The sequence below is a fragment of the Lynx rufus genome, unplaced genomic scaffold, assembly GCF_022079265.1.
Source record: "Lynx rufus isolate CCGP_SWC_20201006 ecotype Redwood Valley unplaced genomic scaffold, mLynRuf1.p SCAF_5, whole genome shotgun sequence".
Lineage (NCBI taxonomy): Eukaryota > Metazoa > Chordata > Mammalia > Carnivora > Felidae > Lynx > Lynx rufus.
In genome coordinates, this window is record NW_025814867.1 from 90,237,334 (window position 1) to 90,262,213 (window position 24,880).

The window sequence follows — 24,880 nt, forward strand, 5'->3', positions numbered from 1 at the left end:
CCAACATCACTAATTGCTGGGGAAACATATGGTAAGACCATGATGATATCTTATTATATACCTATTAGAACAGCTAAAATTTAAAAAATAATAATAATGACAATACCAAATGTCAGGAAGGATATGGAGAAACTGGATTTCTCATACATTGTTGGTGAGAAAGTAAATGATAAAGTCACTCTGGAAAAGTTTGGCAGTTTCCTTAAAAGCAAAATACACCCTTAACATATGATCCAGCATTTATATTCCTGGGTATTTAACCCAGAGCAATGAAAATTTACATCTAGATAAAAGGCCACTTTATTTGTAATGGCCCCAAACTGGAAACAACAAAAATGTTTCCTAATAGGTAAATAGTTAAACTGTGGTACTTCCATCTGTACCATGGAATACTGCTCAGCAATAAAAAGAAACAAAACATTGAACATAAATTCGGATGGATCTCAAGGACATTATGTAGAGTAAGAAAAGCCCATCTTAATAGATAACTTATTGTATGATTCCATTTATATAACATTCCCCAAATAAAAAAAAGGATAGAGATGGAAAACAAGTTAGTGGTTGCCAGTGTTTGTGATCAGAGGGAGGGGAGAATAGGTGTGAACATAAAGGAACACAGCAGAAACCTTTAGAGTGATGGAGCAGTTCTACATTTTGATTGCAGGGTGGATTTTGCAAATTACACACGTGATTAATGGCATAGATGTGTGGAATTTTAAGGAACCCTGAATAGCCTAAATCATCTTTAAAAAGAATAGAGTTGGGGCACCTGGGCAGCTCAGTCGGTTGAGTGTCCAACTTCGGCTCAGGTCGTGATCTCACAGTCTGTGAGTTTGAGCCCCGCATCGGGCTCTGTGCTGACAGCTCAGAGCCTGGAGCCTGTTTCGGATTCTGTGTCTCCCTCTCTCTCTGACCCTCCCGCGTTCATGCTCTGTCTCTCTCGGGCTCAAAAAAGTAAATAAAGGTTAAAAAAAAATTTAAAAGAATAGAGTTGGAGGAATCTCCCTTCTTGATTTCAAAATTTACTACAAATCTACAGTAATCCAAACGGTGTGGCACTGTCATAAAGACAGATAGACCAATGCCATAGAATAGAGAACCCAGAAATAACTCCTCACATCTATGGTCAAATGATTTTTGACTGTTCATTGAGGAAAGAACAGTCTTTTCCACAAATGGTGGTGGGGAAACTGGATAGCCATGTATAAAACAATAAAGCTGGACTCTTTACATTTAACTCAAAATGGATCAAAGTCCTAACATAAGACCTAAAGCTAGGGACACCTAGGTGGCTCAGTTGGTTAAGCATCGACTCTTGATTTTGGCTCAGGTCACGATCCCAGGGATATGGGATCAAGCCCCGTGTTGGTCTCTGTGCTGAGCATGGAGCCTGCTTGGGATTCTCTCTCCTCTCTCTCCCCCCTCTCCATCTGCTCCTCTCCCTCACTCATGTGCTCTCTCTTTCTCTAAAATAAAAAATAAAAACCTAAAACTATAAAACTCTTAGATGGAAACATAGGACAAAAGCTTTGGATGTTGGGTTTGGTAATGATTTCTTGGATATCACACCAAAAGCACAGGCAACAAAAGAAAAAATACATAAACTAGACTTTATCAAAATTAAAAACTTTTGTGTATCAAAGCACATTATTAAGAAAGTGAAAAAGACAACCCACAGAATGGCAGAAAATATTTGCATATCATAGCTAAGGGATTAATATCTAGAAATATATAGAACTCCTATAAGACAGCAACAACGACAAAAAACAAACAACCCATTTGGCAAATGGGCAAGGACCTGAATAGGCATTTTTCCAAAGAAGATATAAAAATGTCCAAAAAGCAGTGAAAAGATGCTCAACAGCACTAATCACTAAGGAGATGCAAATCAAAACCACAATGAGATACCACACACACACACACACACACACACACACACACACACTCACTTCTTAAACCTAGAGCATCATCTTCCTGTACCTGGCACAGAGCTTTCTGGAAGCCAAGCACCTCTAGAAAGGGAGGCAGCAGCATGGGGAAGATGAGATGGGTTGGGGGGCTAGCTCTGAAAGCTCCAGTTAGGCAGTGATGGGAAATCACTGGTGTGTGAGAGGCATGGGGGGGGTGCAGAGTAAGGTGGGAAACTAAGGCAAACCAGTGGGAGGGGTAAACAGAAACAGTAACCCAAAGGAGAGAAGCTGAGGTGAAGGTTATGTCAAAGCCTCAGAAAGAAGACTGGGAATCAGTTCTCTCCTATCACATATACTTCTGTAGAGACCTCAGTCTGCAAATGCAGGATCCAGAGGAATAGAGGCGGTGAGGTGACAGCAGGTCCTCAAGGGGTAGAGAGGGGTCTGCACGGAGGACCAAGGAACTCCAAATGAAACAAGTGTGGGCATGAGGAATGGAACTAACCAGATGCCATGGTACAGGCTCCATCTGCACAGAGCTCCAGAATTGAAGAATGAGGGTGAAGGGTGCAGGAGACAGTGTACAAGCAGAGGGTGGGGGTGCGGAGTGGAGGAAAGGAGCTCTATCCACAGAGACCGTTGCCCAGAGCTGGGGTGAACTTGCTCAGGTCATGCCTGAAGTCATGGTAAACACTAGACATTCCAACAAAGCCTTTTAATGACAAAATCCTGCAAATAGAGAAGTGAAGAGGATGCCATTCCTTGGTGCTTTCAAGCCTTCACCAAGAAGCCAGACCAGGCAGATCTGACCTTGAGGCTATGAAATGGACAAAAAGAAAGCAAGCTCCATGCCTTGAAGGTGGGTGCCAGTGGTCCTCAGGCAGGAAGTGGCTCTTGTCAGGTATTGTTCTAAAGATGCAGTTAAAAACAACTTTTTTTTTTTTTTTTTTAAGTAGGCTTTACATTCAGCATGGAGCCCAATGCGGGCCTTGAACTCAGAACCCTGAGATCAAAACCTGAGCTGAGTTCAAGAGTCAGATGCTTAACTAACTGAACCACCCAGGTGCCTCAACAACTTTTTTTGAAGACATGAGCAAATCAGTTCCTCCCACAAAGGCTCCACACCACCATTAAGGAAAAGCATGTCCATGTGCACACGTCCTCCCCAAATCCCCTTGTAGGAATGAGTATACTGCACAATGTCAGGATTACGTGGCCCCTGTATGCCTGTGTACAGAACCCAGCAGGAGCTCAGTACATGTGTTTAAATGCATGCTTCTTTCTTTCATGCCCATTCACCTGGGGCAAGACCAGGGGCCACTGCTGAGAAAGTGCCTGCTTGGGATTAAAAAGGAAGGCTGAAGCAGCAGGAGGTGGATTGGGAAGCTGGGAACCCCCAATTTCCCCCAGCAGAGCAGTGGCACCCGTCAGCACAGCCATGAGGAACTCTGTGGCTCTGTGCTGCTCTGGTCCTCCTCTCAGCAGACTCGTCAGCAAGAAGGACAGAGGCCACAGGGCGGGGGGCTGGTCTAGGAGACAAGAGTGTTCCTGAAGGCCAAGCCACCAACAAAACCACCCTAGTAAGTAGCTAAGTGCTTAGGCAACCCCGCTTCTGAACTACCCAAATCTAAGGCTAGGATGGCTGCAAGGCAGAGGGAGCAGGGCTGTTCTCCCCGTGGAAAAGTACCACTGGATGGACAAGACACGTCACAGGGTGCTTTGGCTCTGACAGCACCGCTGGGCAAACAGCTGGTGTTAGTCACCCAGCGATGCAGAAAGCACGACCAGCATGGGAAAGCCAGTCAGGAGAGAGACGTACGGAGGCAGGAGGCAGACTGAGATGTAGGGTAGAGCAGGGGCCTGGGTGGCGCCCATCTATGGAGAACACGGTCGGGGGAAGGTTTGGAGGTTACTGTGGCGGGTGAGGGGATGCTGACCCAGCATCTGCATGCCTACAGAGAATATGCCACCCACGTCCCCTACCCTGCCCCTTCCTAGCCAGTGTGCAGAGCAAGCAGCAGCACAAAAGCCCCTTCCCCACTCCATTCTAGATGGCCCTTTGAGCCCGGGCTTCACCACTATACTCGTCCCCGGAGACTTAGCTTTTCTGTAAAGGGGGAGCAGGGAGGGACTGCAGAGAGGAACAGAGAAGACAGAAATAGCTGAAGAAAGGGAAACATGTCAATGAGTTCCAGGAAAACGCACACACACTGAAACCACAATGATCCAGAAGAGGCTAGTACTTGGTTACCGTCAGCTTCAGCATCCCGTTTTCCCTGATTATCTTAATGCGTTTCCTGTCCGAAGCAGTCATTTCCAACAGGATATTCTGTGGTCTGATCTCCCTGTTCTGTTCTCCAATGGCTGATAGAGGCAGTGCCCTGCGCCACCCTCCTCGTGCCCTGTCCCCGCCCTCAAGAGTCTCTGCCCCGCCTCCCAGAAGAGGACTTCACGAGTACCCACCTGTTACTACAGGCTCCGTGGAAACAACCCACACCACCAAACAATTGGTTTAATTTTATTTCAAAATTGTACAAAATGGCCATAAGCGGCTATAAAAAATTTTGTCTTCAGAACACGTGGAAATTCAGAAAGAACAACAAAACAGGTATTATTCACAGTGTAATGGAAAAGCTTTCTCTGAGGCAGAAATTACAACTCTTCCCTCTTCTTCCCTAGTCTCTCGTGGTCTCCTTCCCGGAGCGTTCGAATAAAATTGGTAAACCCCAGTTCCTATAGGGAATGGGAAGAGAAAGAGAAAAAGGAAACTTTAACCCCTGATGCGGATGTGCACCCTCTCTCCCCCTTCCCTGATGCCCCACGTGCTCACTTCTCTGGACAGAGGAACGGCCAGTGGAAGCAACTGGCAATGCGGGGACGGTCTGCTTGGCTACTGGGGAGCCCTTTCTGACACCCCGGAAACTGTCCCTGCTCCAGGAGCTGGACTCTGGGACAACCTCTTGGGGCACTCTTCCAGCCAGACTCACGGCCCTTGCTTCCCAGCCGAGTGCCAGCGCTGACCTCTGCCCTGCCCTGGAAGCCTCCCTTTGCTGCCCCCCTCGGTGGCTGTTTCCCTGCCCAGGGCAGATGCCTCTCCCCAGCTCACCGTGCGATCGCTGTCATACTTTTCTGCAAATTTCCCGTAGTGGTAGTAGTGGAATGTGGGGTAGGCCTTGATGGCCTCTTGCTGACACAGGTCCTGGTTTTTGTCTCTGACGCAGTCAACAGCAGCGCAGGCAATCTACAGGCCCAAAGAAAGGGTGGGTCAGCACAGGAGGCCTCCCACGTGAGACCTGGGGCCTGGACCCTCTGCACACAGACGGCACTTCGGGCCTACGTCATGTGCTTTCTTTTTTTCTCCTCAATAGCAGGGATGAGCTGAACCAAACAGCCTCAGTCCAGAGCTCCACTGAGACTGGTGATGCCTGTTTCCAATTCTCAAGGCAGCTGGGTAAGGTTAGGGGACTCAGCTTGCAGCACCCTTAGACTACCCTTTAAAATCAAGAGTATAATGGCCATAAAGGAAATTATGACTTGAAAGCATCTGTAAACACCACAGGTTTTGTGAGGCTCATTTCTATGAGGCATGGTAGGACTCATTCATTTATCAACTAACACTTCCTGAACATCTGTTTGCGGAGGGAGGATAGTACCAAGGTTAAGAACAAAAGCTTTGAAGTGAAGTTTCCCAAGTGCAAATCTTGGCTTGGTTGCATATTCAGACTTAAGGAAAATTACCTAGCCTCTAGCCTCAATTTCCTTATCTGTAAAATGGGGGTAATAACAACATATAGGTTATCAGGAAATTATGAAGACTGAGTAAGAGAATTCAGGGGAGGTGAATCAGCCACAGGACCTGGCACATGGTTAGTGGTCAGTAATGTTAGCTGCTGTTATAGTCATGCCTACCGGCTCCAGACACAAGCCCTGTCTCCAGTAGGAGCTCAGCGTCCGGTCAGGGGAGTCAGATAAAGAGACAACTCCGAGGCACGATAGGGGGTGTGACGTGACGGAGGTGGTCCAGGGTGCCAAGGGAACTGGCACAAAGGTGCTCTGCCCTAGTTTGCCGTCTGAGTGGCGTCCTGAAGGAGGAGGAGAAAGAAGTTTCGGCCAGAGGAGCACATTCCAGGAACTGGAAGAGTTAGTTCAGCTGGACTACAGCAAACAGGGTTTTTGGTCAGAAGGAGGTTCCTAAATTGGCCACTGGCCTCTTCCTGCCCTTCTAACAAATTCCACATGCTGGGTAGTTTTTCCCAATTATTGTTCTTTCAAAATAAGAGGGTATCAAGCAGGCATGGGAGAACCTTTTTTCTGTTGAGGGTCACAACGCAGAGAAGGGGGGAGAGGGTCGCTTAATGGGAATACACCATACACAAGCATTACAAAAGAAGGAAGGGCAGATTCTGAGGAAAGGCAGCATTTCACCCAAGTGCTGCTATGTGCCAAGCCTGTCCTAGATGTCAGGGGTATAGTGATGACCTTGAAAAAATCTAGTCATCAAGTGACTGCCATCCTTACTGCAGGAAAGCAGTTAACAGACACATAACAAGGGAGATCATTTTAGAGCCCAGGGAATGCTCTCAAGAAATTAAAAGAGGGTGATTCAAGAAAATGATAGCCGGAGGGGCTGCTTTCTGGCCAAGAAGGCCTTTCCGAGGAGGTAGCATTTGATCGGAGACCTGAGTCAGGAGGAGGCAGCAGGTGCACGAAGGCCTGAGCAGAGAGCACCCACCTAGAAACCAGCCCATGCCGGGACCAGGGAGAAAAATAAGCATGCTGCCTCAGAGAACCAGAGCCCATTAAGGCATTCAGACTGAACTCTTACCGTACTTGAAAGGAAGTTAAAATCGTTCAATAGCCACAATTCACATGGTTCTATGGCTACAGGTTATTCACATTGGGATGGGGGCCCCTTTTCCAGGCAGAAGAGCCCTGCAAGCCACCAACAGTCACATTTACTGGTCACTGACCTCGTGCCCGAGTGAGCAGGGCCACTGCTCTGCAGGCAGCAGGACTGACAGAGTGAAGTGTGGCCTGCTCTCTCTCTGGTGACCAGCGTGCCACACTTGCCCCTCCCCCGCCTTCACGCTTCCCTCCCACTTCAGCTACATAACGTCTGTATAATAAGACTTCTCAGAGCAGAGTTTGCAAACTTGCTGCGCACAATCCATATCTGGCTTTCAGTCCTGTTCTATTTGGCCCACACAGAATTAAAAAAAAATAAACCTGAATTAGCTGCCAACCTAGAAAAAGAGCCAGAAGATTTTATATAAAAGTTTGGCTCTCCAGCTTCTCTTTAAAAGCCAGATTTGATGGCATTTGCCCTGCATTCCCACAGGCAACACGTGGCTGGAGCAGAGGGCAGCGGTCTCCTTCAGGTGGGTTCCCCCAGCCGTTTGCTGAGGTCTACACGGAGCCTGACTCGCCGGGCTAGCAGGTGGGCCCCTGCAGTCTCCTGAGAACCTCAGCTCACCCTGTAAAACACTTCCTGAATTATTTAGAAACACGAGGCAGGTGCTCCTCTGACTGTCCTCAGCATTCCACTTCTTGGGGCCCGGCCCAGGGGAGCCCTCACACACCGGGCAGCCCTCTGCGTCCGGCCCTCAGTGAGCGGCCGATGCCCCTCTGCTACGCTGACAGAGTGTTTGATGAGTGTTGCTCCAGGCTGCTGCTCTCCCCGCATCTGCTTTAAATTACGAATTTAATTTGTATACATGCCCTGGAGCTGTGGGAAATATAGTGTATGGTTTTATAAATTGACTAAATTAAAAATGTGTACTTATTTTGAATCCCCTCAACTAGCTGCCAGCCATGTACATAGAGTGCTACTTCTGTCTGCAAAGGCTCCTCTACCCTCCATTTCTACAGGAAGAGAGGAGTGAAGTGCGGCTCCTTCTAAAGGAAGTGGCTTAGGGGGCGCCTGGGTGGCTCAGTCTGTTAAGGGTCGACTTCGGCTCAGGTCATGATCTCACAGCTGTGAGTTCGAGCCCCACGTCAGGCTCTGTGCTGACAGCTCAGAGCCTGGAGCCTGCTTCAGATTCTGTGTCTCCCTCTCTCTCTCTGCCCCTCCCCCTCTCATGCTCTGACCCTCCTCTCTCTCTCTCAAAAATAAACAGACATTAAAAAAAAATTTAAAGGAAGGGGCTTAGACTCTGGAAAAAAAGACAGCAAATATTCCGCTTCTCATCTATCCCCATTTCTCCTGTCTAAATGCCTGCACCCCTTACACCCACTCCAGATTTGCACTGACTGAACTACAGCACTGAATGTACACTATCACTTTGAGATCTGCTCCACGGTACTTGGTATCCTGCTGTGGCCCCTTGGCCAAATACTTGCTAACTGGCACCCATAACTCCTGGCTGCAGGGAACCACTGCGTAAGGCCAGTGATGGACGGGGCTTGAAAATGTGGTCCCCCATGAGGTCTCCAGGGACTGAACCTAATCACCCATGCACTAATCTGCTCATCAACCCCCCTGCTCTGGCTCCTTCCCCACCTGCTCCCCGTTCCTCCGTCCTTGAGGCTGTAGCCTAAGACCATCTCCCAAATAAACCCCCTACACACAAGGGCCAGAACCTGAGTTCACTTTGGGGAAACATCTGACAATGCCTGTTTATCTGGTTCTGAGATGCCCCTTTCCAGCTAGACAAGTTTGACAGAGTTTTTTAACCTCTGTAAGATCCAATCTCCTCTTCTGTAAAATGGGAGATTAATAATATCTCCTTGGTTATGCTATGATGAGGACAACACGACATAATGCTCTCAAGTATCAGTGGAAGAGTTTTCAGAAAATATCAAATATATTATTGCTTCTTCATTCAGTCAACATTTACAGAGGCTTCAGGCATCAAGACTGGAGGGAATTCAAGGGCAAATGAAGTCCCTGCCCTCAGGGAGCCTTCCTTTCTGAAGGACAGAGAGCCCTGTAAACACAAGGGACTAAACACACCAGGGCCAGGGTTCCATCAGCTCCTGCTGCCTAAGGGCACCTGTCCTGGGATGACCTTCACACCTCCCCAACAGCTGCCTTCAAGGCCAGCCCCACCCCCAGCCCCACACCTTGCCAGCCCAGTGGTCGCCTGACCCCTGCCTGCAATCCACCAGCCTTCCACCTCAGGTCCTTGTCCTTCATGGCCCCTTCCCTACAGTCATCTGTTCCAACATTAGCAGTATGCAGCCTTTTCTCCACCCAGTGTGTCAACTGCTAAAGCTCCCCAGTAAGCTCCTGGGAGGGATGGAGGCTCCCCAGCTAAACTATGAGCTGCCTCATGCGGATTTATTGATTCAGTAAAATAAATCTCTGCAGGAGCTAATATTGACTTTGGCTATGAAAATGGAAGTGAACAACCAACTGCATATTGATTGGGGAAGGAACAGAGACTGGCTTCTGGGTAGAAAAAAAATACAATTCCAGCTAAGAGGTGGCAGCATGGGTGTCCGGAAGAACTAGGAGTCAAGAGACTCTGTTCTGGCTGTCAGTGACCAGCCAGGTGTCCCTGGGCAAGAGACACGGTCCTCTCTGGGCCTTGATCCCTCATGAGTAGGAGAGGGCTGGATGGGCCACCACTCCCCAAATACCAGCCAGTAGCCAGTACAAAAAGCTCTTAAAAATTATAAATTCCTGGAACAGTCTCTAGACCTCTGATGTGATAGTTCTAGGATGCACCCAGCAATCGTGGCACCAGTAACTTTAGTCCCCCAGGCTGAGAGCGAACACTTCCCTGGTGTTACTGAGAGCCACCTCCAGGAACCCCAGGCCTGCCAACTGCCTGGCAGAGAGGGACAGAGAGAGTAAACATGTTCCTGGAAATGAGCGAGGGTAATCTCTGGCTTAGAATAAGGGAAGCTGGAAGGAGAGAACAGAGGGAATGACACAGAGGAAATGACCCCCGGAAAAGGCCAGTGACATTACTGGCTCAAGTTAAGACAATTAAGCAAGGGCATATCAGTGTCTCAGAGAAGGAGGGGGTCTCCATAGAAATGGCGTCCCTGTGCATCAGCAGATGGGAATGAGGAAGAGGAGGGCTGGCCCTCGGCTGCTCACTATGGGCATAGCCAGCCTGGCCCTGCTTGGACTGATGTGATCCCTTCACAGATCCTGGAGCCATGGAGACCCGAGCAGCCGGAGGTCGGGGGGCAGGGGGTGCAGGGAGACCCCACACTTCAGCCACTCTTTTGTCTACCCAGAGTTCTCCGGGTGAGGGGTGAAGGGAGTCAGTGTGGAGTGACTGACAGTCCTGGGCTGGCTCCAGGGAGTAAAGGCATCCCCACACCAACCAACCAACACCCAGATTGTGAGGGAGTCCTGCCGGGATGGACCTTCCCAGGCCCCCAGGAGGAGCTCCTGTGTATGCACTGGCCCTGGGTGGCAGAAGGGGGCAGGTGGGGACAGAGATGAAGACGGGAAGCCCCTTCTTGCCACGCCCCTCTCAATGCAGGCCAAGTGGCAGGCAAAGGAGAAAAGGAGAAGTGAGCCACAGGGGCACAGCCAGACCTTGTGGGTGATGACAGGACATCATGAGTCCAGGGAAGGGTCCTGGGGTCTGAGTCCTGAGTCTGCCCCCTCCCCACACACGCGCCCAGCCTGGCTCTGTCTGACCTGCTGGCCCTGTATAGTTCTCACATGTCATCACAGGGCCAACCCCAGGAAATCCAGCCTGCCCTGGCTGCACCTGAGGAACTCACTCAAAAAAATGTAAGGCACCACAGCAGAGATGCGTGTGACTTTGAGTCTGGGTGTGTGTGAGCATGCTTCTGGGGCCTCTTGGGTGAAGAGAGTCCCAGGCTGGGAAGAGTCTTCGTGATCGTCTAGAGAAGCACCCCGATCTTAGAGAGAGGAGAATTCAAGGCCTGAAGAGCTGATGTGACTTCTCCAAGTCACACAGTTTAGCAGCAGCCAAAAGCTGCACCAGCCTGAGTTCCAGAGTCTTCTCTTGCCACACACCCTTTGGCCCCAAAGTCACACTTTGCTCTCACCTGGGAGGGACCCACACTGCCCTCACTGCTGGAGCTGCCTGGGGGACGTGCCTGGGGGGTCCCCTCTCCTCCCCTCTAATCCAGTCCCGCAGCTCTAGCTTGTTAATTTTATGCTTCATCGGTTGGCAGCTACAGGAGCCTTTCCCTTAGGCAGGATGAGGCTCTGCACACAGCCTTGCTCTCCTCCACCTTGGCTGCCTCCAGTTGACTTTTGTTGAATTTTTTTATTTGTAGTTTCAATTATATAAGTGATGCATGACTACAAATCCTACTGTAAAAACATTGAAGCACTAAGAAAATATAAACAGATGACCCCTTTACCACCCCCCTCTTCCAGTGAAGGGCTGTAACGGTTCAGTGTATCCCTTTTAGCTGACTTTACAGCAAACATTCAGCCTGCTCTATGCTGCCTTTATGAAAAGAATGTCCTGGTTCCCAGGAATTCTCTGATCTCAGCAGAGCCTATTCAGGAAGGGGACCTGAACGGGAAGGGAGGAAGGTGTAGGAAATGGCGGCAGAGCAAAGTCAGAGGCAGGGCAAGAGACAAAGAGGGGTCTCTTACCTTTCGGTCATCTTTAAAGACGTTGGCGGTGGCCGTAAAGTGCGGGATGACCTTCTTACAGTGTGGGCACCCTGTGGGAAAGGAGGACAGAATGTTGCACGTGCAGGGGAGGCTGCGGAGCCAGGTGCGCCTCCTGGAACTGATAGAGAAACCTTTCCAGGAGCTTCCCTCCACCCAACAGACTGTGGTGGGGGGGGGCGGGGTTCGTCTGACTCCCACCCCTTGCACACCACACTGTCAGGGTCCTGTGTCAACTCTGCCCCTCAAACACTGCCCTGTGTTTCTGCTGTCAGCACGAGGGCTTTGTAGGAGTCTGTGTGCAAACGTCAGGTCCGCTCCTGCCCGGGACCTCCCACCCCACATCCTCCTGCCATACACCGGGTCTAACAGGCTGAGGGTGGAGGAGATGGTCACTGCAGTCTTGCTCTGCAAGCTCCTTCCACGGAGGGCTGCCTGGGAGCTATGGCACAGAGGGAGCTGTGGGCCTGGAAAAGGAGAATGTGTGCTCAGGACTCTCTGAGTCTGTTACAAAGCCCTGCTCTTGCCTTATGGACAATGATAAATCTGTCCATGTCACGACTAAGAAAACGGGACGGAGAAAGGTGGTGGCAGGAGCAACCGTCTGAGCCCCCACTGCTCATGTTTTGCTGCTAACGTCTACATTCCCAACAAATCCCCACCCCAGACCAAGCAGCCAGACCAGGCCCCAGGTCCTCATGCTATCCTTCTATCCTCTGCTCTACAATCAACCTGAGCCCTGGATCCAGGGACAGGAGACCCAAGGTCAGGTTAGGAGGAGAATAAGCCACTGGGTTATCAGGACCTGGGTTCCCAACTATGGAGAGAGGCCTATCACAATGGATGAGGACCCATAACTCCGGAGGCCCAGGGTGTGACAACAGTGCTAGTGTCAGCTGGGGTGACAGACCCCCTTTCTTGGCCCTTCCCTCAGCATGAGCAGATCCAAACCCAAGCCCACCTCTTTCTACCATTCCCCAGACACTGAACACAACTGCCATGAGAACGGAACTGCTTTGAGGGAGGATTTCCTTGACTCTGGTAATTAATTCTGATCAAAGCACAGGTGGGAAAGGCCAAATGCCCTATGGGGAGAGTTGGTGAACAGTCGGGCCGGCCAAGGCGAGGAACAGAAATGGCTCTGCCCATCTGCTTTCTCTCTTTTTAAAATAAGATAATAACGACTGGCATTTCAAAGAGTTTTGTGAAACCAAATTAAAGCTGAGCTACAACTTTAATGTGAATTTAGTGTTGGAGCCAGTTCCTGAGATGGGCAGGATCACCCATATGGCCTGGCTGGTGGAGCTGCCAGCTGGCCCCAGAACAGTGTGGACAATGATGGGGAGGGGCAGGAAAAGGATTTTCCCAACACCCACTGCAGGTGTAGAGAAGAGAGCTGGGCTGGATGTGAGTTCTATCAGAACTGAATGCTGCAGAGTGCCTAACTTGTGGCAGATACTAACAGATGATTTTTTAACGGCCTCAATGGCAATTACAAGAACTCTTTACTAATCTGACCCAATGGAGGGAAGAATAGCTCAAATTCATGAAAATTTCACACTATAGAGGAATGATGGTTATAGATTCCAAAACATCTAGAGGGCACAATGTGCTGGTCGACAAGGCTCACCAGAGCAGCATCTTTGCAGCACCTAGCGGTCCCCTGTGAGCGGCACACGGATGCCCACTAATAGCATTAGGCTGGCTGGAAAGAAGTTATCCTCTCCCCCAAACCTGGTATCACTATTAATTTTTCCTTTCTAAGCTCTTTGCTTACTGAATGTATAAAGGTAATTGTCAGCCTAGTGCAAATTCCTATTACCATCAATTTAAAGTATCTAGATCTCAGATTAATCACCTTCTGGTGCATCTAATTTTATCATTATCCAAAAGAAAGAGCATGGCAGATGAATAACTGGAGGGGAGGCTGTTTTAGGAAGGGCATGAAGATGTTCCCAAGAGGTGTCAGGTGGGCCAGAAGAGGCATGATCTTTTAATCTGGGCTCTTTATTTTTTTTTTTTTTTCAACGTTTATTTATTTTTGGGACAGAGAGAGACAGAGCATGAACGGGGGAGGGCCACAGAGAGAGGGAGACACAGAATTGGAAACAGGCTCCAGGCTCTGAGCCATCAGCCCAGAGCCCGACGCGGGGCTCGAACTCACGGACCGCGAGATCGTGACCTGGCTGAAGTCGGACGCTCAACCGACTGCGCCACCCAGGCGCCCCAATCTGGGCTCTTTAAAAAGGCACCACCTATGTGTAGCAAGGAAAGAAACTTCCCAGAGTGGGGAGACAGAAAGAAAGACCGAGGACAGGACAGAAAATTCCAATGCTAAAGACTCAGCATGCTGGCCTAAGAAGGGCAGTCACCATGACCAGACCACTGAGAGCAAAGTGGGGGCTTGGAACAGGAGAAAACAATGAAATAGCCAGAGGAAGATCTCTGTATAAACCGGGAGGAGGTGGGAGGAGGAGGTGGGAGGAGGAGGTGGGAGGAGGAGGTGGGAGGAGGAGGTGGGAGGAGGAGGTGGGAGGAGGAGGTGGGAGGTGGGGAAAATAGGGAAGAAGTGGGAGGTGGGAGGGGGCAGGAGCTTGAGGACATGGGGGGAGCTGGGAAGTATGGGACATGTCGGGGAGGTGGGAAGTGGGTGGGAGACAGGAGGTGGGAGGCAGATGGGAGGTGGGGGACATGGGGGGAGGTGAGAAGCAGTAGAGATCGGGGAAGAATATGGGGATTGGCTTTTGCTTCTACTTTATACTTAACCTTTATCAGGTGTGTGATCTTTCTTAGTATTAGGTTCTTTATATGTAAATAACCATAAGGATGTGTCATATACTATATATAAATAAGTATATATTATTTTCATAACTGAAAAATTTTTAAAGATTTGCCTTTGGATAGATCCACCTCCCTGATGAGCATCTCTGGAACAGGGTTCAGGCACAGGAACATGCAGTAGAGAAGGGAAACTCTAGGTGCCAGGCCCTTTGATGGAAGCCGAGTCGCCCAGTGGAGCAGCCCTGAACGGGCTGTTTCGAGTTGTTTCTTGCCAGCGTACATAGACTGTGAAGCCCTTGAGCTGTGGCAGGGACCATGCCTCCTCTTGTATCCTGGGCCCCAGATACCACCCAGCACACAGTGGTTCTGTGAGGGAGGTCGTTAGCACCCCAGTGGGGTAGGAGTCCTGACTCCAGAGGTCTGGGGGAAAGAGGGGAGCAATCCCAGGGGAAAGTTTGTAGTCTGGACTTTCTAAAGTCCACCCCGGGGTTGGTCAAGGACCTCTGCTTCTGTGGCCAGGGTTTCACTGCTGCTAAGAAAGCTCATACTCTCTGAATTATGTCTATGGCAGAAAGAGCACCAGCCCAGGCTGCAGGGAGGGCTCTGTCGCTTCAGTGCTCCGAAGCCTTGGGTAGGTCACACATCTTCTGGGTCTTAGTCCTGTGCCTGGCATTCTGCCCAGAAGGAAGACAACTTCTTAAAACCCACTCAGCCTTCTAGGCATATGCTAAGGACAGATGAGGACAGACAAAGACAGCGAGAGGCTCTGCAAGGAATGGAGAGAGCCCAAGTCCCGCTCTGACCTGGAGAAGAAAAGGCAAAAACAGAGGGACACTTTGCTGCCTGAGGGCAGGGGTCTGGGGCTGGGAAAGGTGGGCAGGAGGCAAGCCCTCTCAGAAAGTGAGAGGGAGGAGTGACTTTACTGATTACTGACACTTGAAAAGTGGGGCAGGAGGGGAGGCAACAGGAGGGCTGGCTACAAGCAAGCAGGTTTATGACTAGATTGAGTTGCCTGGCTTCTCTGTAGAGCGAAGCTTTATTATCCCCACTCCATTAAGCTGAGCTGTAACCGGGGGGAGAGAGACAAGGGCAACAGAACAGTGGGAAATTCAAGAGCCTTCCCTTTTAAATATCAATTAACTTCAAGATGGAACAACACAAAATCCAAAGGTCACAATCACACATGTCACTTCCTCAACTTAAACTTTGATTAAAAGGGGGACAGAGGGGGAAGCTAGCTCAGAAAAATGTGGTGTGCTTTTCCCACAGATTCAAACCCGATGGCATCAAAGCCACGTGGAGGAGGTCAGGGAGGAGGACTGGGCTGGGGTACTCAGGAAGACCACGAAAGCAGAGGCCAAAATAGGTCGGCTACATTCCAGGGTTTGAAGGTGAAGTCAGTGCTCGGTGGGACAGAAGGAGCCAAGGGGTAGGTGGAATTGGCAGGTGGGAAGCAAGCAGCCTAGAAGATTCCAGGGACATGAGGAGACTGAATAATTTTATGGCAGGCCCCTGCCACAAACAGAAGCAGAGGGCTTTATGACTGATGTGAGCAAGGCTCCCCAGAAACAGGGAGAGAGACCCTGACAGAGCTAACAGGAAGAGGCCTTGGATTTGGAAGGACCTCAGCCTGGGATGAAACTGAGGAGCCCTGACACAGCAGGGATGAGCCCAGGGTCCACCTGTGGCTGCACTGTTCCCTGGTGGAGGGATCTTCTTGGTTCAGTCTGGCCCACCCCTCCACCTTGCACCTTGGCGAGCACCCCCCAGCTACTTACAAGGGGCATAGAACATGACCAGGGTATGCTTCTTCTTCTTCAGGGTCTCCCGGAAGTTGTCCCCTACCAGGTGCAACACGCTGGTCTGCTGCTCTTCCCACGTGGGCTCTGGGGGTGGAGGGGCCTCAGGGCTGCAGGAATGGCAGGGAGGGGAGACAGTCATAAAGGGAGGCCTGTGCAAGGGCATACACTTCCACCCCCACCTGCTCAGAGGAGCACCCAAGAAGAAATCACTTTGCATCCTTTCTAAAATTTGATTTAAAACCTGTGTTCCAACGTGAATAAATCTGTACCATCAACAAAGATGTTCTGATTTCCTCTGAGGAGCTTATTAAAAAGCCATTTTGTGATGGTGTGGAAGACCTGAGCTCCTTTTAGGGCAGAGCAGTCTCTCCAGGTGTCAGCCATCATCTTGCCACGGGTACAGAAACTCCTTCGCCTGGGTTCCCCTCCCTCTCTCTCCCTCCCTCTTCCTACTGCCTCTTCTGGGATCCTGAAGGACCCTCCATTATGCTTTGCGCTGGTGGAGAGAGCATGGACCAAGGAGTGAGATGGGTCTGGATCCAGATTGCTTATCACCTGTGTGAACTTAGGTAAATTACCAAACCCCTCTGAGCCTCATTTTCTTTTCTGTTAAGTGAGTACAATGATACCTATTTCCTGGGATCCCTATGAAGAGCAGAGACAGTGTACCTAGGGCACCTAGTCAGGCCAGCAACTAACAGTTGCTAAGAGCCTATGTGCTCTAAGAAATACTAGGCATTCATTGTGTGTTTCTAATTTTTCAGTCTTTTTCTGTCCACTAGTTCCCTCCATTGTGCCTCACAAAAGGACAGATCTCAGCATGGCCCCTGTGCAAGGATGACACACAAATTCATGAAACGTTCCGTATTTTTTCGTGATGAGCACTGGGTGTTATATATAAGTGACGAATCACTAAGTTCTACTCCTAAAGCCAATGTTATACTGTATGTTAACCAACTAGAATTTAAATAAAAACTTGAAAAAAAAAACCGAGAAACAAAAAAGACAGATCTCAGGGTCTTTTAAAAGCCTTTGTTGCCTTGTCCCCCTCTCTACAACCACACTGCTCTGCTCCTTCTCTGAGAAGGGTCTCTGGGGAGTGGTCTGCACCCAGTGCTGCCACATCATCCCCTGCACTCTCTCCTTCACCCATGCACCACTGGTTTCCACCCCTGGCCTCAGCCCTGGCCCCAGCCCCGAACCCAGCTGAGTGCAGCCCTGAGCCAGCCCAGGACCATTCCTCTTTCAAAAGTCCCCTCTATCGAGTGTTCACAGGGTCTCCCTCCTCTTCAGGTTCTATCTGAGCCCCTGCAATTCTCAAAAGATCCCATTCATCCACATGGCTTCCATAATTCCTGTGCCTGAGGAGGACCTGAGCCCAGACCTCTCAACAAGGCTCCCTAATTCCAGGTGTTTTTCAGATACTTCTGCTGGAAGGCCCCACTTGGAGGTCACCCCAATCCTAACAAAACAGAACAGGTCACTCTTCCCCCTCCTCCACACCTCCCAAACCAGCTTTCCTCAGCTACCTCTCCATTTTGGTCAATGGCACTGCTGTTCCTGTGACCAAGACAGGCCCCTCCCAGCCACCCTGTCTTCCTCCCTTTTCTTCCTCTAGGTCCCCTGCCCTAACCCTGGCTTGTGGCCGACACCTGACCTCCCTGCTCTACCTTATCCCTGAACCCTGCCTCCCCGGGCTGGCCTGCTAGTGGACCTGTCTCAGTCACTCACAGCACACTTGTGTACAAGCCTGGAAACACCATCGGCCTCACCCAAATTCCTCACCCTGCTCCTGCGTGACAGGCCTCGGTCCTCCATCTCAGAGCTATCTGCTGTTCATGCTCTGCCTGAGAATTCTTTCCGAGTTCCCAAAAGAACTACTATTTGTCTCTGGGCAAGGCCGCCAACCTCTCTGAACCTAAGTTCCTTCATCAAAGAAATAGGAATAAAAACTCTTGACCTCATAGGATCTGAGGATGAAATGGGCAACAGATACAAAAGCAATTGGCAAAGCCTGGGAAGGTATTGCCACTTATGTGGCAATACTGTCAGTTATAGATCCAAATAACAGCTGGCATCAATAATAAAAACAGCTTCCTTTCTCTGAGTATTGCCACACCACACACCGTGCTAAGCACAATAGTCTAATTTAATTCTCTAGATGAGTCTTTGGGAAAGTGTTGTCTCCGTTTTACAGATGGGAACAGGCTTAGTGAGGTCAAGTAAATGGCCCAGGGTCACAATCTAAGCACAGGTCTCTTAGACTCCAAAGTCCGTGTTTTACCCTCAGTGCTTTTCAGGTGCTCAGCAGCAGAGAGACTCTGCAAAGAACAGACACAGCTCCTCTGTGCTCACTACCTGCAGCCAGGCCTCTCCTGATTCCCTCAGCTCTCCCACCACAAGTGTAAGCACCAAGAAACTGCCTGAACCCCACCCTGTTCAATCCTCCCAGGGTACCAGCTCTGGCACCGGAGGGAGGCTGGAGAGGCAGGTGTGAATGGCAACCTGCTTCTGACGCCAGAAAACCCAGAAGAGGGAGTACCTTGTCCCTTCTGGAAGTGAGCCACCACTCGCCTCTGATCCCTAAGAGGGAGGCCAGGCTATTCTGAGAACCTGCCCCCAGTGATGAGCAGGACAAAGTGGGAGGAGCTGAGACTAGGACCTCGCTAGTGCACCCACCTCTTTCCAGGGGTCTCTCCTGAACCTAGTGGAACCTTCGTTCCCATTCTATAAGTGGGTATTTCTCAAAACACTATGGCTGTGGGTTCCATTCCCACTTCCTGAATCAAAGCTTCAGGGACAGCAGCCCCAGGATCTGTACTTTAAACAAGCACCTCAATACAATGTGACACATATATACTCCTAAGTTTGAGCACAAATGTCCTAACAAAGTAACTCAATCTAGATGCTGGTATTTTGCTTGGTTCTCATGTCACATTTGACCCTAAAGTCTTGGTTTTCATATGGGAATATACTATGCTTTGTACCAGGGACCTCAGCAAAGGCTGGAATATGTCTTCTTCTACTTTATCTCCCCTGCCTACCCAGTGCTGAAATGAGGAAATATTCCCAAATATTCAAGGGTGTGTGTGTGTATGCGCGCGCATCTTGGTGGAAGGGTGTAGATAGGAGAAAGTCTCCTTAACTACGTCCTAACAATTTCTGCCTCTCAAGCAAGGCCTGGGACTTCCTCCATTTCCCAGGGTACCTGTGTAATGGTTCTTCTTCCTCATAGGACAGGGAAATGCTAAGAACTGCAGGTTCCAAAGACCTTGGGTGAGGAGGAGGTCCTTGGGCTAGTAATTATGAGGCTACTCAGGTTCTCTGGACTTGCAGGCTGTTATGGGCTGAGTTGTGACCGTACCCACCCCCCAGCCCCCATTTACATGTTGAAGTCCCAGCCTCCAAGTACCTCAGAATGTGACTGTACTTGGAGATAGGGTCTTTAGAGAGACAATTAAGTTAAAATGAATTCACTGAGATGAGCCCTACCCTAATCTTACTGGTGCCCTTCCAAGAAGAGGAGATTAGGACACAGACACAGAGGGAAGACTGTGTGAAGACGTGGAGAGGAAGAAGACAGTCAAGGAGAGAGGCCTCAGAAGAAACCAGCTCTGCTGACGTCTCATCTTGGACTTCTGGTCTGTGGAACTGCGAGAAAATAAACTTCTGCTGTTAAGCTCCCAAGTCTGTGTTACCTGTTGTGATAAATCAGCAAACTAATACATACACTGAGGGAGCTCTTCACAGTCTGTATTGTCAGCCCCAGACCACCACAGGCTGCCTCGTGGACACATTACCGGAGGCCTGGTCAACCACCAGCAGACCTGGTCCTGAATGAGTTCAGCTCTGAGCGTGAAGAGCTATGTGTGTCCTCCAGCCATCAAAGAAGATGGAATAAAACGCCATGAGGAAGCCTGGGGCTAGGTCACGGGGAGAGGGGGTGGTCTAAGAAGACAGACATGCCACCCGCTGCACTGGTGCTGGTGAAACTGCATCCGGGAAGGCTACCAGTGACGTGCTGCGTGAGAACATGTGGCCAGCACCCCAGAGGTGGCTTTAGAATTGGAGAAATCCAGTCCGCCTTGGCTCTTGTGGCCCTCAGCCAGGGTTAGCAGCCTCTAAGGTTTATTCTGTCTCCTCCAGGCCTGTTCCAGTGGCCGCCAGCCAGGAGTCAGGATGTGCTACTGAGACCACAACACTTACTTTCGCATCCACTCAATAAAGTTCTTCTTTGTTCTGAGCGCAGGCACTGCATATTTCTCTCCGTTCTTAAAATACTTCAATGTAGGAAACTCGGAGATGTGGAATCTTTCTGCCAGGGCCTTGTTGACAGTGGCATCGACAGCTGCAAGGACACCAGAGCTCTGGGATGGGGGAGAGGCCAACCATGCATGACAGCCTCAGACACAGTGCTGGCAGAAGAGGAGCCCAGATGCCAGCCCCCAACCCGCCCGGGACCTGCCAGTGTTTCACTGGGAGTGGCTGTCTCCCTGGGCTCATACATTCCAGGGAATGACTGCACACTAGAAAGTGCATTATTTCTCATTTGTGGGCTGAAATGAGACTTTTAAATCTGCCCTGCCAATTAGGCTGTGTAGACTGTGGCTGTTCCCAATAGCCAGGGTCCCAGAGCAAAGAGAGAGAACTTTGAGGCTTCACCCCAGAGCCATGACCTGGCGGAGGCCACGTGGACAGCATGGGAACACGACCCCATCGTCTCTCTGCACCGCTCCATCCCTGCTACGGGCCCCACTGTCTACAACATGTGTACTCAGGGACAGTGACGTCCTGCAGACCTCAGGGATCAGGGAAGTGGCTACGGAGCCTGCACGGGAAAGTCACTGTGATGATTCAGGTCACTGATTCTTCAGAAGAAAATGGTGGTGGGGATGTTAAGAAAAGGAAGCTTACGTCTGCTTCTCCATGGAGGACTTCTGCTGCATTCTCAAACTCTGGCTTCATTTTCTTACAGTGACCACACCCTGTGGGAAGAAATCAAGAGAAAACATCCCCTTGGCATGGAGGCTCCAGTGATGCCCCTGCCTCTGTGCAACAGATGGGCCCTATTCACAGACACCAGGGGGACCTGAGAGAAAAGAAGCAGCACCAGCTCAGAGGCAAGAAATCTTTTCCCTAATCCACTTGGTAGAGAGGGGAAGGTGTGCAAGAGGCAAAAAATGAAGTCACTACATGAAAAAGACTGGCTATATGTATCTATAGGTCCTATACTGGATATATGCATATATAGGTCCTGTGTGCCAGGCACTGCTATAAGAGCTTTATATCCTCACAACAGCCCTGCAAGGTATAACCTGATTATCTCCATTTTATAGATGAGAAAACTAAGGCACCAAGAAGGTAGGGGACTGGCCAAGGCTACTTACACTGCCACAGGTCACAGAGCCAGGGTGCAAACCCAAGCAGTGTGGCTGGAGGCCACAGTCACAGGCAGTGTGTGCTTCCCAGCACCACTACCACTGCCATCCCCTTCCCCAGGGGCAAAGGGAGCCCGAGGCTTGAACCGGGAATAAGCATTCACAGAAGCAGAAATACATTCCATTTGTCCCCACAGGAGAGGATGTATGATATGACAGGCACAGGGATCAGGCCTGTCATTTCCAAATGCCTATTTCTTCATATAAAGATTGCTCTGCCCTCTCCTCCAACCACACACATGCAGTAACATCATGAATAATAAAATTTGATACATTAAAAAGTAAACAAACACTTTGATAGGTGATGTCAGGACATTTGTACATGGCTTTCATTTTAGTAGAGAGTACTTTCTGGCTTCTAACACTGCAGGGGCTGTGAAGCAAGGAGGTCCGGACTGGCTCAGGCTCGGAACAGCTGAAAGGTGAACCTGGCTGCGTGGGGGCCACGCTTGAAGCAGGCTAAGCAGAAGGCAGGGACAGAGCTCGGCCTTCTCGTGGGGGTACGGCTGTGTGGAAGTCAACAGCACTGCAATTCTGTAGCTAACTTGGGAGAAAGGGAGGCAGACAGACATACCAGTATTAGCAGAGGAGACCTCCCACAGCCTCCGGAAGCCACCAAGCCATGGGAAGGGCTTTCCTGCTTCCATCTGAGCACTTGGCTGGGGCAAAAGTTCCTGTCTTCTCCAAGGTCACTCCTGCAGAGCTCAGCCCCAGGGGGTACCAGAACACAAACATGTCCCCTCCACCCCTGTCTGTTCTCAGCTTCCTCAGTCCACGCTTACCCGTTCCTCCTATGGACAAGGGGTTCCCACAAGGGGCTATGCTGCATCCCCCCTCCCCCACCCACACACTGATAGTAGAAACTTTTAAGTGATCATGCAGCATCCAGGCCAGAGCCATCAAGCCCCTCTTTGGACAGAGCACTCTGGGGAGCCATGAGATGACTCAGTGGATAGAACTGTCCCTGATGGAATTCAGCCCAGGGAGCAGCTACAATTCTCAGTGGCACCAGCATTTTGGTCTTTCTCAAATGGGCCCAAGGATAAGGGAAACCTGTGGGTTCATGGTCTGACTACAGCCCACTCAGGATGCCATGAACCATAGATCACCATGACATTGAAACATAAGAACATCATTTGCCAGAAATGAACATTTAGTGCTATCACAAGCCATTAGTCACTTTCTAAGCAATTAGGTTACAAAGGATTGTTTTGTTTTGTTTCGGTTAAGTTTATCTAGAACTGAAAACACGTTTTCCCCAAAGAAACAATTTCATACACAGATTCTAGGCAGGTTCTCAGGAAAGACTATAAAAACCCATTTAACAGAATGTGCCTGAAGCATATAGAGCGTGCAGTGCTATTTCTACTTCACTGAACTGTCTCCCAGATGGAAAACACACGATCCAGCTCCGGACACCACACAGGCCTCTGCCTGCGGCGAGCAGCTACCCACAACAGCAAGAGAGAGCATCTTCCTCAGCTCAGGGTGGGACTCTGGGCCTTCTTGGGTCACTGACACTCTTAAGAATTTAATAAAAGCTTCTCCTTCCCTTCTCCCAGACTGATGCGTATAAAGTCCAAATTTACGTATAACTTCATAGGGATCCGATCCCCTATCTGGCTAGCCAAGGCACACAAGGCCCAACTCCAAGGCATTCTCTCCCATGGGAGGTGGGGCAAAAGAGCACAGAGCTGTCCCTACAGGTGTCCAGGCTCAAGTGTCCATTCACACCAATCCATGTGTCAGGAGTAATGGAATATTCTGCAGAAGAGTCTACTGACTTGACGTGGAATATACTAAAATGAACTTTTTTTTCCTGGTTCTCACTAAGAGCAAAGGAGTAAGTCATTCTCTGGAGCTTATGGTCAGGATGAAGGGGTTCTAGAATTCTTAAAGTGGACCCCCACTCCTTCGGCCTGCCTCCAGGCTGACAGCTCCTGGCAGCCTGCCCCAAGGGATCACCCATTCTCCCATTCCCAGACTGGCCCTTCCTGACTGTGGTGGTGGCTCACCTTGCATGAAGAGAAGTCAGGAAAAGGAAGCTCAGAGGAACTCCTAATGCTGATCTGTCACCCAAGAATTCAGCCTGCCCTGGAGAAGAGGAAGTGAGTGGCCGGGGTCACCCACTCAGTCCAGTGGAGACCTGGGCTCAAGGCTCCAACTGGCCTCTAAAAAAGGCAGGAGTGGCAGGGAGACTCACCCCTGACCACCCTCTCCCATAAACAAGATATGAATGGTATCGTCAGGCCAAGTGCCAGCAGGGCCCATGGTCAAGGTGGGCAGTGCGATGGACTGGGGACTGGGGGAGAGAAGACAAAGAAAAGCCAGCCATTGCCACTGACAGAAAACCACTATTTCTTTCCAAAATGTCCCAGTCAATGTGACAGGACCCCTGAAGATAAGAGAATTCACCTTCATACCTTTATCAAGTTCTGGCCCTTTGACGCCACTGTCCTGCTGGGGTAGCAAATAGACTTCCATATCACCTGCTAGCTTCTATCCGTGGTGGGCCAGAGATGGACTCTGAGCCTGAGAATTGGCTCACTGGGAGGAAGGGTCTATCACAGACATGGGAGGGACAAGTGGAAGATATGCCGGGAAATGTCCAGCCTCTTTAGTTTGCACTCATGCCTCTCTCCTGGACTTCTGGCCCGGTCTCCCAGGACTCTCCTTAAGATAATAAAAGTACTTGCTCACTGTACTGGGCTTTGCCAGCCCAATGAGACAGACGGGACAAGCTCATTAGAGCCAGAGATGGGCCCTGACATGGGATTGAGGTGGATCTTCTGGCTGGAGTTCCCATCACTGTGTCCACATGACACAAAATTCCCCCCAAATTCTTCTGTCCGTCAGCACCCACTCCTCATCACAGCCCCTGCCCTGATGGACCAGGCATCTCCACACAGTGCCTACCAGGCTCCGGCCCCTACCCTGAGTCTTTGGTTCATTCCATCCCCACCAAACCAACCATTACTCTTCTACTCACAAAGTACTTATTCATATATTTCCATGGCATTTAATTTCGTACTGCCTTGTGACTGTTATATTGCTGTCTTCTGATATTTAGGAGCAGCCAGGACATCTTTTCAAGACATAAATCAGATCAAACTCTCCTGGTTATAACTTTGCAATGGCTGTCCATTACAGGTACATCAAAATCCAAACTCTACCATGGCCATAAACTGCACGCCATCTGACTCTCCCACCCACAGACCTCAGCTCCTGTCACCTCCCTCCTGTCCTCTGCTCTGCAACCTGTGGCCTTCTTTCTGTTCTATCAGACCAAGCTCACTTCTACTTCACGGGTCTTCATGTACTCTCACCTGGGACATGTCTTTTCCCCATGTCTGTGCACGGCTGACCACTTTCACATCATTCAGGTGTTAG

At 50.0% G+C, this 24,880-nt stretch overlaps 1 protein-coding gene and 1 pseudogene across 1 annotated transcript in view; one reads left to right on the plus strand and one right to left on the minus strand.

The window, feature by feature from the left end:
- Window positions 1-4,422: 4,422 nt before the first annotated feature.
- Window positions 4,423-24,880, minus strand: part of PDIA5 (protein disulfide isomerase family A member 5) — a 91,862-nt gene continuing 71,404 nt past the window's right edge. The window contains exons 12-17 of the mRNA XM_047099358.1: window positions 20,967-21,037; window positions 20,259-20,419; window positions 16,029-16,159; window positions 11,452-11,522; window positions 5,017-5,151; window positions 4,423-4,643 (exon numbers count right to left, since the gene is read on the minus strand). Of these exons, the coding sequence (XP_046955314.1) occupies window positions 4,563-4,643; window positions 5,017-5,151; window positions 11,452-11,522; window positions 16,029-16,159; window positions 20,259-20,419; window positions 20,967-21,037 (650 nt within the window). The 3' untranslated portion in view covers window positions 4,423-4,562. The remainder of the gene's footprint in view (window positions 4,644-5,016; window positions 5,152-11,451; window positions 11,523-16,028; window positions 16,160-20,258; window positions 20,420-20,966; window positions 21,038-24,880) is intronic.
- On the plus strand, window positions 16,863-16,924 carry LOC124527406 (uncharacterized; annotated as a pseudogene).